We start from the raw sequence: 12,965 nt of genomic DNA on the forward strand, positions 1-12,965 counted from the left end.
CAATTAATGAGTAAAAACCATAACATGTTACGACACCTGCAGTGGCGCTTATGGCCTCTAGGGGCATGAGTTACTTAGTACTCCTTTAAAGGTGACAAATAATCGTTTGAATAATCATGATTTCAATTATTACTAAAAGAATTGTGATTATTATTTTTTCTATAATCGAGCAGCCCTAATATATGGGTTATATTTCTTTAAAAGGGGGGTATTATGCAAAATCGACTTTTTCAAGCTTTACATGATGTTATTATGTCAGTCCCTCATTAAAAACATGCCTGAAGTGTTGCCTTGGCACATTCACGTATTTTTGAGTAATCTGTAAAAACTCTGATGGCGGCCATTTTAGGGATAGGTTTGCCTGAGTCCTCCTAGGAACGCCCCCACCTCCTGGAGACGCCTCCGAGCTTTCATCACCAGCCAAGTAACCAACCACTGCTCCTCAGCAGAACCCCCTCCCCACTGATGCCACAGACAGCGTGTGGAGGGGGCGTGTCGGAAAGGCTCAGAGGTTCTTAAAGAGACAGAGGCCTATTTCAAGACATTCACTACAGCCATTTTGAGAGAGCAATTTTATACAAGGCAGTTATTCTAATTTACTGCATTTACAGACCAACAGAATCCTATGGCAGGCCTCAAATAAGAACTGCATTTATAATATATCAGGTGAAATTCTGCATTTTGTCAACAAATTAATGTTGAATAAACATTACGTATATAAAGCTGAAATTATGACTACAGTAACTGTTAATGATATAGATTAAGCTGTTTCTATGCTTTTATAGAAGATAAATGTTGGTAGTATCTTTGCGACCCACTGCTTTAACGTATACTCTGACAGGAGAACACTTTTTGGCTTGTCTGCCCACCGCTGCCATGTTTATTACTTTGGCTAATGTGTTCTGCTTGTGCCCACAGAACATCCTGCTGGTTCAGAGACAGATGTCAGTGATTGAAGGCGATATGGACAAGTTTCACATGGTTGTGAAGAGTTACCTCGGCGCCACCGCGGCCCACGACGACAACCTGCAGTGAGTGTCCTGCTCATTATCCCTATGTGCTGCATCATAAATAACAGTTTCTGTGGCAACGAAGACGATTAAGAAACGCCCTCTTGGGCACACTGTCAGCATGACTCAGAAAGACTTTCAAAACTGCTATAAGTTTGTCGGCTTATTGATGTTTTGTTAGCTTTAGGCCATTTTATCATGTTGTTCCCTCGTCAAAAACAAAGTGGTGAAGTATCAATCGATCATATCTTTGCGTGACCATTAACTTTGATTTTTCTGTATATTCTGCATATTTAAAGTCCATAAACCACCACACCAACAAAACCCATTCTGAGCCATCCTGCACTCAAACTATAGCGTCAATTTGCTTGCATGCGCCTTGTATTTTTAGTATAATTTGAAGGGATAAAGCGTTCTTTTTTATATAGATTTTAAGACGTAAAATGTAAAATATCAAAGCGTAGATGCCAAAAAGCAGGTTTTTTACTCCCACATTTTACAAACAAAAACAGCGAATAGATCTTTAATTACTCACCTGCTCAGGGACTGCAGATGGAAACTAGCTCAAGCTAAATCTGGTGCAAAACATCTTTTATTTATGTTTTTGCACATTGTCCCCGTTGAAACAAACTAACAAAACTAAACTAAACCAAAACGACATGAAACCTTTGGTCAACTTTAAAACACACTATATGAAGCAGTTTGAACCCTTTGGCCATCACTCTGTAAAGTAAAGTTTCATATCAGTGTTAATTTCGTCGACTAAAATATTTAGTCTTAATTTTAGTCAAAGTGATATTTTCAACGACTAAAATTGGACTAAAACTAAATTAAAAGTTTTTCATGATACTAAAACTATGACTAAAATGTCCAGATTTTTTAGTCAACTAAAATAAGACTAAATAAAAATGAAAGGGAGAGACTAAAATCATCCAAACTTCTAATACAGTCTGAAAGAGCCTCATATCATGTAAATTCACTGCCAAAGGATCAGCTGAGCTTTGTTCATGTTGGAGCAGCTCCATGAAGCAGAGGAACAAGATTAAATATGATTATAATGAATATTATAAATGCAAAGTCGACTAAATTCATCTGAAATTTAGTCGACTAAATTTACTTGCAATTTTAGTCGACTAAAACGACACTAAAATTGAAGATATTTTTTTGACTAAAACTAGACTAAAATCGAATTATATTTTCATCAAAAGACTGAGACTAAAACTAAATTAAAATATGTTGTCAAAATGAACACTGTTTCATATAATAAAGGAGAAAAGTCTGGGATTGTTCTACGCTGCGACTAAAACACAGTCATGTTCACAGTTTCCCACTTGGACCATAGGGCTTGACTTGTATCCTTGCTAATATTGAACTTCTTTATTTGCTTTGCTCCTGTCGATTCAGCGTGTCCGTTCAGAAGCTCCCTGGAAAGTCATGTTACATAATGTATGAGTTCTGGCAGGATCGTCTCTCCTGGATGAGGTCAGTGTGTGTGTGTGTGTGTGTGTGTGTGTGTGTGTGTGTGCGTGTTTGTGAAAGTGCCATCTGCTCGTCTTCACTGGTGAGGAACGTTTCCATCACAGAGTACACAGAGCCAAGCCGCCCGCTGATATCTGACACCACCTGATCTTTAGATGCTGGGGAGGCGATATGGCAGGGGATTCTTGTCACGAATCATGGTTTTCTTAGAGCCTAGGTCACTATTTTAATTTTCAGCATGATTCATATACACTTAATGGCTTTGTCTTGTCTTTAAAGCAGAACTAAGTAACTTTTGCTCCAAGCGCCACTGCAGCTGTCGTCTTTTTTTTTTGCTCATTACTTGTCCATGTGAGGAAATACTATGCGGACAGAAAAGACAAAGGGAGAGAGGGGTATTATACATTGTGCCACAACCCAATTACACGATGGAGATATTTTTTTTGCTGCTCAAACTTGGCTGTAAATACTGCTACAGTGGCGCTAGCCGACAGTTAGCTTTGCCCGTTAGCCTGTTAGCTTCTTCTGATTGCGATAAACCAAATAAAGAGACAACTGTAGACTGAATACAATCAGGACTTATCTTTACCATGTCATAAACCTCAGAAATGCGAGCCAGAAGGAGAGCAGTAATGAGATGTTTTCCTTTAGTGTGTATTGGGGGCTGCCGGGTCGGACACAGGGAAAGTTACAAGTGTGGAGAGACACCGGGGGGAGTTGAAATCATCCCATTTCCACTTGCATTAGCCCCAGAGGGACTTCGAAAAGGATTTATTAAGGCAAAAAAGTTACTTGGTTCTGCTTTAAGTGGCACTGCAGGTGAATAAGGAAGAAAATAAGTTTGGCGCTATCACTTTGAAACTTTTCAAATCAAAACAAATTTAAAAATGAAAAAAATAATAATAATTGATGGAAATATATGAAAACACATAGATTCAGAGTAATAATTTAGTCTGACTGTGTAGATTAGGTAATATCTTTGTTTTCCAGGTGAAGATAGAAGAGAAAACTCTTACTTTTGAACGTTAAACATTTTGTTTGAACTTCCAACTAAAAAAAAAATCTTCGTAGAGTTCATAATTCACTGCGATTTCACTACATGCTTCACTCTATAAAAGCAATTAGTTTCTTATGTCATATTGTTAGTTATTTATTACGAAGTGAGTCTACATTAATAAAGAAAGGTAAGATAAAATAGTACATGAGGTTGCTCGCTAATGTTAGGCTCGCACTAGTTGCCAGTTCATTTTTACATATAGAGGTCAACCTATATATCAGCCGGCCCACATATCAGGCCGATATTTTGCCGCTAAAAGACCGATATCTCCCAGGCCTCAGAGGAGCTGAGAAACATCGCAGTGAAAATCGGTCACAAGTTTGCTCTCCTATTATATGTATTGTATGTTGCAGACTTTTGCTTATAATTTTGGAACCATAAGAGATACAGAGCTCCCTCTGAAGTATCTACGAAATATGACAGTCCTGAACTAATCAGCCCTAATAAAGCGCCCCCTGCTGTCATTAGCAATACTGATTTCACAGTTTAGTTCATACAAGGGATTATAGACAAAACTTTTTTATTTAAATATCAGCAGCGCATATCGGCATCGACCAAACCTTTATCCGTCGACCTCTCCAAGCATTCTTAAGCAAATTGGTGAGGTGAGGTATAGTGCTTTATTTGTCATAATACATTTGAAATTAAACACAAATCTCTTGTGAGCTTTTCATGAAACACATTGAATTTAAGCTACATCAAATGTTTCAGTTTTGGGCTTTATGCATATACAGTGAGCATATACACTGCAAAAAGTCATTTACTAGATTAGTTTAGATGTCTCAATTTGAGCATAATAATCCAAATTCTAGTTCTTTTGACTAGTTAACATTTAGTTGGGCATTTGACCTAGATTATTTCACTTGTTCTGAGATGTTTCGGACTCGTTTCAATACATTTAACCGTTATTTCAAGTACGTTTCTCTGCCAATGGAGCAAGAAAAATGGTCTTGTCCCATTGGCAGTTTTACTTTCTTATTTCAAGCGAGTTTTACCATAGAACCAGTCTGAAATGTCATCAAACTAGCAAAATAATCTTGGTCAGATCAAGAAAAAGGTCTAAATGAGTGAAAACCCCTCAAAACGAGATATATTTCCTCAGTTCAAGTCATTTAAGCCAATAATTGATATTTACTTTTTGTAGTGTATATATATATATATATATAACCCCAACGTCACACAGTATCTTCCTCACATCCCCACTGACGAGGAAAAAGCACATTTCATAACCAGGAATTAGCATACAATTCCACAGTAACTCACGCCTGGCTGCTTCATGTTTTTGCCTCTGCAGCTATCTCCAGTCCAACAGCAGTAAGGACTTCCAGCGCTGCGTCATTGATATGCTGGAGGACGCCGAAATCGTGTCTACGATGTTGCTTCCAGGTTTGTTGAGCTTCATTCTTAGACGAGGCAAGATAATAATGTTCAACATAATCATCTTATTTTAAGCAGCATTGGCTCTTGCTGTGTCATTTGAGTGAACTGACATGGCACGGTTATATTATCATGTACTTGTTTATTTCTGTGAATAGGACAGCACAATGTGTCATTGCACAGAGCAGTATTGAATTGTTTATCATATATTTATCACACATAAGGGGGTGGGGTTCCGTTAAACGACATCAGTGTGGTATCAAAAAAAGAAATGTATCGAAAGCAGGCACTGAAAAAAAAAATCTTTATCTTTAGAGATAAAGTTTTGATGCTGTTGCATTAAAGGACAGCATTAAAGGAAGTGGCTTGGTTGTTTCAGCACAGATAAATGAAACAATTTTAAAGGAAATATCCATCCATCCATCTTCTTCCATTTGTCCGTTGCCGGGTCGTGGGGGCAGCTGTCGGAGTTGCCCAAATCACATTGCACCAGCCCCTTATGGCTCCTCCTGCAGGTGGTGGGTCCATGGGAGGACGGCCTCACGATGAACCGGGCCTGTTGGTCTCTCATAGGGAGCTTCTGACCCGCTCTTTGTCTAACCCGTCACCTAGGACCTGTTTGCCATGGGAGACCCTACCAGGGGCACAAAGCCCCCGGCAACATAGCCCCCAGGATCATTCGGGTGCTCAAACCCCTCCACCACGTTAAGGTGGCGGTTCCAGAAGATGAAAGGAAACATCCTTTCATGAAATTAACTAGCAGTTTTGTTCTGTTTTCTGGTTCTAGATTACAAATTATTTAGTGTAGGTATCCGGAAAAAGTATTGTTAAAGCACCGGTATCGGAGGGGAAAAGTAACGCTACCCAGCCCTAGTCACGCGAGAAACAATAAAGAAAAGTCACTGTTATTGTGTCACTAATGGATATTTCTCTCACCTCAAAAGGTTCTGCTTTTACTTTCTGTTCTTTTCTTTTCTTGTGTGGGGTTATCAGTTTCTGAGAATAGTTCATTCTCGTGCACCCACTCTCCAGCACGTGCTAATTCTCTACTCCTGACTTCGATTTTGAAGGTAAAGGTCTTAAAGGTACGGTGGCAGAAGTGTGTTGCTTGAGGGCACAATGCCAGTACTCAAGGAGCTGGGACCAAATCGCTGACCTTACGAATTTTTCTGGAAAAGTCTGTGTTAAGTCAGTTTGCACAGGATTTCCATGGGGCATTAAAAAGCGTTAAAAGTTTATCAAATTAATTGTGCCATAAATGTCAAATCTGGCATTAAAGGGATCATGGAGTTTGTCATTTTCATACTCGCTACTGCCACCTCAGGTCTTACAAGTAACTGCAGTTTCTATATTAAGCTCGTGCCTGACGGTACTTCAGCCAGAAGGAACAACTTTTTGAGTGACAGTGCAGGATTGTGGTGAACAGGTCTGGGCTCATTTTGCACATTTTGACATTGCTGGAGCAAGTACGGGGTAGAAAATACATAATTTCAACATACTCTGTCTAGTCCCTTTAAATCTACATATCTTGGAAAATTATAACATTGCTTTACAATTACTGTACTTATTCTTAAAAATAAAATACCAAACTTGTGGTCTAAAACATAATCAGTTGCAGTTTTGGCTGAAATTGAGCACATTTTTTTGCTTAAAAGTTCCCAGTTTTCTACAAATGTCTTTACTGTGTCTGATGATACTCAAGAAATTAAACATGGACAATTTTTTCTGCATTTGTGGCATTTAAATATCGTATTCAGACATTAAAAAAAGCATTCAATTTGACTTTCTTCTGCCGCGGAAAAAGAGCAAGGAACAGCTGACCAATTGTCGTCAGTGTCCATCCCATTTGTCGACAAGCACAAACCTACGTAGCATCTTAATATAGAGCGTATCTGTCACTGATTTATTCCCCATATGTTTGCCGTGAACGTGTAAACGAACATGGATAAGATACAGGGCACAGAGGTGAGAGAAGTCCAGTTGGATCTTCACAGAGGGAGCGTGTGGTTCTTCTGACGCACATTATTTCACTTATCGGCGCGTCATTGACTCCTCTCTGAAGTATGATTCACTGCTGTCACCCTCTCGCCCAAGTCACTCTCTTCTATTACGTTCTCAACAACATCTAAGTGATTAACCACGATCCTCAAAGCGATACAAGCCTAACAAGGACTTTAAATTGGTTGGTCTTGTTGCAGATGATGCTATGCTGTGTGGGATGATGAAGCGTTGCTTGGTTACGATACTTGCCTGTTTGCTTACACATCTGTAGCTTGCGTGTATAGACCTGCTATATAAAGTGGATTCAGTCAGGGTTTCTATTTTTCTATTTTTTAACCATAAAATGTTACCTAAAATGTGGATACTATGCTAAATAAACTTTTTAGAGCATTTTTGTATATTACTATGTTCAATGAAGGTATTCGAGTCGTCTTCTGTACTCAGCGCTTGTACCCACTTTGTACCCACTGAGTACAGAAGACGACTCGAATACCTTCATTGAAGATGGACAACTCCTGTACAACTGAGAGCTTACATAGACATATTACTATGTTGTTCCCTCATCAAAAATATGTTTGTTGTTGTGTTTTGAGCTAAGGGTATGAGCCTTTTTTTGGACTAGGGCTGGGTCACATTAAGAAAAAGTCAATACCAGTACTTTAACGATACTTGGTTTACGATATTGATACCTGAACGATGCCTATACTATAATATTTGTTATCTAGAACAGAAAACAGAACATTAATGTAAATTTCCCTACTTTTTTCATTTGTTTCAATTATTTAAGGTGAAACAACTAAGTAAGTATCTTTAAAGGAATAGTTCACAGTTTTTCCATGCTGAGATATGTTCTTACCTGAGCTTAGACGAGTTGATACGTACCTGTCTGGTCTTTGTGCATAACCGTGGAAGAGCGTGGTTGCTTCTAACTTCACCCCGTTTGGAGCTATAGGAATATACTGGGAGAGGCCGATGCTAAAAACATCTTTGGTCTTTTTGCATGACTGACGGCACACAGTTCTTCCATACCAAGATATGTTCTTACCTAAGGTGAGACGAGTTGATACGTACCTGTCTGGTCTTTGTCTGTGCCCGTGGAAGAGCGTGGTAGCTTCCAACTTCACCCCGTTTGGAGCTATATGAATACATTGGGAGAGACAAATGCTAGCAACATCTTGCGTCGTTTTGCGCGACTGAGGGCACGCACAAAGACCAGACAGGTACGCATCAACTCGTCTAAGCTCAGGTAAGAACATATCTCACTATGGAAAACTGGTGAACTATTCCTTTAATGCTGGCCCAGGGGTCCCCAACTAAATCAGCTCAAGGTGCGCAAACTTTTCTTTCGTAACTTTCAACATTTGTCCAGGGTCCGGACATATGCAGTCATTGCTCTTGAAAATGTTAAAACATGAACACAGTTACAAACAAACAAAGCAGAACTGATTAATTCATCAAAAATGTTACCATCTTATTTCAATGTTATTCAAATTGTCTAGCTAATTTTTAATTCAGCCTTAGCAATTAGTATATTGAGAGGATGAAAAGGCTTTGGGGTCCTGACTAAAGCCTTTGGAGGTCCAGATCTGGACCCAGGTCCGCCAGTTGGGGACCCCTGCCCCTGGAGCATCAAATAGAAAGACATATGCTCTTACATTAACTTAGATGAGTTGATGTGTACCTGTCTGGTCTTTACTTGTGCACTCAGTCATGCAAAAATGTTGACTTTACTGCGAGGACGGGGCTTGACGTGGGCTTTTAAGTGATGCTTCGGTTTGCTCATTTACTGAGAGATTTTAGTTGGAAGGCCAAGCGATTTGGGGTTACGTTTGGTGATTACTGGAAGAATTTGGGATTTTAACCGTGTTGTGGTGTGAGATTCGGCAGCCATAGCAGAATAAAAGAAGATAACAATAGAGTTGGTGAGGTGGTGTGTTTCTCTTTGTTGCCTGTACACTGAGTTTCCAGTCTTTTCTTTGCTCCTGAAGGCAATTACAGGAAACAAGCTGGAGTCACACACTCGGGGGCAGTGCGGTGCAATGGTCTTGGCCTTTGAAACAGTAGGTCGTTGGTTCAAGCCTGGCCTGAACTCTTGCTGCCTGTGTGCTCCGAGAAAAGATGACAATTATAAGGCTTACGGATATAGTCTATTTAAAGATATATAAAGTGCTTTACATTGCCTTATGAGAGTCTTGCACGAGGACACATGCCATAAACACACTCACACACTTATATGTTAAATGAGCTTTTTATCCTGTTATGACTAATTCATCCAAGAGAGAGCACTTTTGTTTGCGCAGAACAATTGATAGATCTTGATTAAATTGATATTGTGCTTACTTTTAGTCCCTTATCTTTTTCAAGATGAATCAAATCTTAGTTGTGCAGCCGGTGTATGACACTTTTATCGGCATGTTCATTTGTCTTTGCTCGGATAGACATCATTAGGAGGCCTCTGGTCTCGCGGTGAGTTTGGCTGCAGAGGATTCGATGCAGGCACCAGATACTGATTGGGAGGAGGAGGAGGATGGATGGTGCGCCGTGTCAGGGCAGGACAGGGTCTACTCGATCAATAATACAGAAATAAATGAAATGTAGGACAGCCCTCCCACGAAGACTGAAGAAATAGGATTGTTTAGAAGACTGGTATCTCCAAGTATTTAGGGATTTTGTTAGTGGTAACATTTTATAATAGCTACACCTTATTTAACCTTAAATTCCTCATGAGCAATTCATTATTTAAGCGTGACTATTTAACAATGAATAAGTGAAGTATGTGAAGAACTATTCATTATGAATTAGTAGTTAAGTATTATTAAGTGTTAGTCACACTTAGTTAGTCATGTATTAAGGCTAAATAAGGTGTAGTTATTATACAGTGTTACCCTGAAGGGAAGACGCTCTTTTTTCCCCCCTATTTTTTGTTTTTCAGCCAGTTTGCTCTTTTAAGATACCAGGGATTCCACGGGGCATTGAAAAGCATTTAAATTCAGTATGAATTATGCCCAAATGAAGGTCATTCAAAAGCATTCAAACTGCCTTTAATATAGTATAATATAGTATAAGTATAATTATTGCAGCTGAATTAAAATAAATTCAGCTGCAGCTCTGACTGAAACTTGATCTTTTGCTCAAAGGTTCCTGTTGTGTCCAATTTATTTGTGAACATTCCCCTCATTCCCCTGAAATCTTATGAAATGAAATACAAGATTTTTTTGATTTTTTTTGTCTTTGTGGCATACATTGGTATTAAAAAGCATTACACATGAAACCCTGCACACAAGCGCAAATATTTCAATTCTTACACTTAACAATAGTTTGAAGGGTTTTCCTGAAGGATTTTTATATACCTGATTACGAGCCTTATTTTAAATGCTTAAAAAAAGCAATCGTTCAGAAAGTGACGCTCAGGAAGGTTTTTTTTTTTTGTCCTCTGATGAATTGTAAATGTAGTATGCCATACATCGTTGCAACCATAGACAGTAAAAAATAATAGACGACTCCTCCTCACTCCTCCTCGTTTGCCACAATGACCACGCTCGAGGGGGAAATCATGGCGGATTTACAGACTCTCCCTCCCCAGCTCTGACGAAGCATGTTCCTAAAAAGGGCATAAAGGCGGGATGACTGTGGACTTGGCCCTTGCGTGACTTGTAGTTCGTTGTGCTCCAATGAAACAGTCTGACCCTCATTAGTACGAGATATCTAGATGTAGAAAGTTTTAGAAAATTAGAATTCAGGCTTTAAAGTTGTTTTTTAACATGTCTAAAGTGCAATGCTTTCTAATGGGAGACTAGCGGCACAAAGCAGAGCGGCCATTGGTTGCAACACAACACCAAAAATATTTATGTGTTCTACAGTGTACAGCAAGAAATAATGGAAATAATCAAGTTTTTTTTTACAGTTTTCGAGGATGTATTATCCCTCTTATCTAGAGACTTTTCTAGCCCTTGCACAGCCGACCAAGTACCTCTCGTGCTGCCCATTGTTGGCATTCCTTATTAATAAACTCCATCTAAGCCCGGCGTCATCTTAGGCTGCTATTTGCCCCTGACAAACACATGTCTGTTTCCCTTACAGAAGCCTTCTGCTGCACTAATCAATGTGCCTTACTGGCATTGACTTTCTTCTGACGCCACCTCTAGGATTATTGAAACCCTCTTCTATATAAGCATAGTTAGACTTGACGTGTCTGGCCTCTCTTTGCATCTTTACTCTCTGTCTCCAACACTCTTGATAGTTTTAAAAGCAAAACATATTCATTATATACTTACCACAGGAATCTTGGCGTCATGTTGGACAGCTCTTTTAAACTACACAAGCAAATTAATTCACTTATCCAAACTAGCTTTTTCCAGATGCGCCTTTTAAGTAAAGTAAAATCCTACATTCCTCCAAACGAACTTGAAAAAGCAGTACATGCACTCATTACCACTCGTTTAGACTACTGTAATGCTCTGTACTGTGGTTTGGACAAAGCGTCCATTAAGAGGCTACAAATGGTCCAAAATGTAGCAGCCCGCTTGCTGACTGGCACCAGGCGACGTGAGCACATCACATCTGTGCTTGCCCGTCTGCACTGGCTTCCTGTCTGTCACAGAATCAATTTTAAGATTCTTTTAATTGTTTTCAAATGTTTAAATGGCTTAGCACCTCTGTATCTGTCTGAGCTGCTCTCTGTCCATGCCCCGTCCAGAGCACTTTGCTCAGCTGACCTGCTCCTTCTGGATGTGCCCAAAACGCACATGAAAACCAGAGGAGACAGAGCTTTTTCCGCTGCTGCCCCCCGACTGTGGAACGGTCTGCCCCTCAACATCCGTTTGGCCCCGACCCTAAGCAGTTTCAAGTCCTCCCTTAAAACCCACCTCTTTACACAGGCTTTTTAATATGTTACACTGTTTCTCCATTGTATTTTTGTTTAAATTTGATTTTGACGTAAAGTTTATTACGCCTTGTTGTATTTGTATTCATAGTTTTTATCATCTGTTTGTGTCGTGAAGCACTTTGGGCAGCCGTGGTTGTTGTAAATGTGCTATAGAAGTAAACTTGACCTTGACCTTGACATACAGGTTTCTTCAGGTAGCTTACTTCAGATAAGACAGGAAGGTGGGCCAGAGACCTGAGCACTGGACTAATAGGATCGCACTTCCTGGTTCTGGTTTTAGATGTACTGCAGCCCAGTTTAGATAGTTTATAACTCTGATAATGTTTTCTGCGGAGCCGGAGATGGTATTGATTTGAAGCCATGTGTCATAACGTTTATTTTTCGTGACCTCACTCAATCTCTCGGTCTCTCTCTGTTTGCTTCTGTAGCTTCCTGGTGGATCATGACTAACAACAACAATTGAGTCCCTGATGTTCCCTCCTCTGCCTACACCGTCACCCAGTCAAAGACACACATGCGCATCCACCCTCACACTCTCTCCATCGGGATGATCTCACCCAGCCTTTCCCGATGGCTCCAGGAGACTGCAGCACGCCCGAGCACCGTCTCTCTGAAGCTCTCCTCGTCGCACCGCTAATGTGGGGATTCGTATGTGCGCCCTGCCTGTCCATAGACTTGAAACGACTAGCTCTCTGCGATGCAAGACCACTCTTTTCCTTCGACATTCCGCTCATTGTACTTTGCTTACTTACACCGCCCAGCCAAGCAAACAACAACAACGCTGACACAAACTAACTGAGCAAATAGAGAATCATTGTGAATAGTTACTGTTCAGTGAAGTCCTGTGTCGAGAGTAGATCAGCTGACTACACTGAATGACCAGGTTATTCCATCTGTTCTGAGCCTGCACCATTTCTGAAGGTTTTACCTGTGATCCGGTGTTTCTCTATAGGATGAATGAGCAATGCAATGTGAAGCAAAGTGTCCAGAAGTGTGGGACAACAGATGCAAATAAGTCCATAGTAATATTGCATTGGTTCATTTACTCCGCACTTGGTGGTGGGAAGCTATTACTTTAGCCTCAGCTGCCCTGGGGTAGACTGACAGAAGAGAGGCTACAAGTCTGACTCTGCGCCATTGGCCCCTCCGACCACCA

General features: G+C 40.1%; 1 protein-coding gene across 1 annotated transcript in view; it reads left to right on the top strand.

Moving 5' to 3' along the window:
• The window catches only part of necab3 (N-terminal EF-hand calcium binding protein 3), an 87,894-nt gene extending 75,261 nt beyond the window's left edge, over window positions 1-12,633 (top strand). Inside the window, exons 10-13 of the mRNA XM_079579326.1 lie at window positions 919-1,031; window positions 2,415-2,492; window positions 4,841-4,932; window positions 12,238-12,633. Of these exons, the coding sequence (XP_079435452.1) occupies window positions 919-1,031; window positions 2,415-2,492; window positions 4,841-4,932; window positions 12,238-12,272 (318 nt within the window). The 3' untranslated portion in view covers window positions 12,273-12,633. The remainder of the gene's footprint in view (window positions 1-918; window positions 1,032-2,414; window positions 2,493-4,840; window positions 4,933-12,237) is intronic.
• The last annotated feature ends 332 nt before the right edge of the window (window positions 12,634-12,965 follow it).

Source organism: Gobius niger (genome assembly GCF_951799975.1).
Source record: "Gobius niger genome assembly, chromosome: 20".
NCBI lineage: Eukaryota > Metazoa > Chordata > Actinopteri > Gobiiformes > Gobiidae > Gobius > Gobius niger.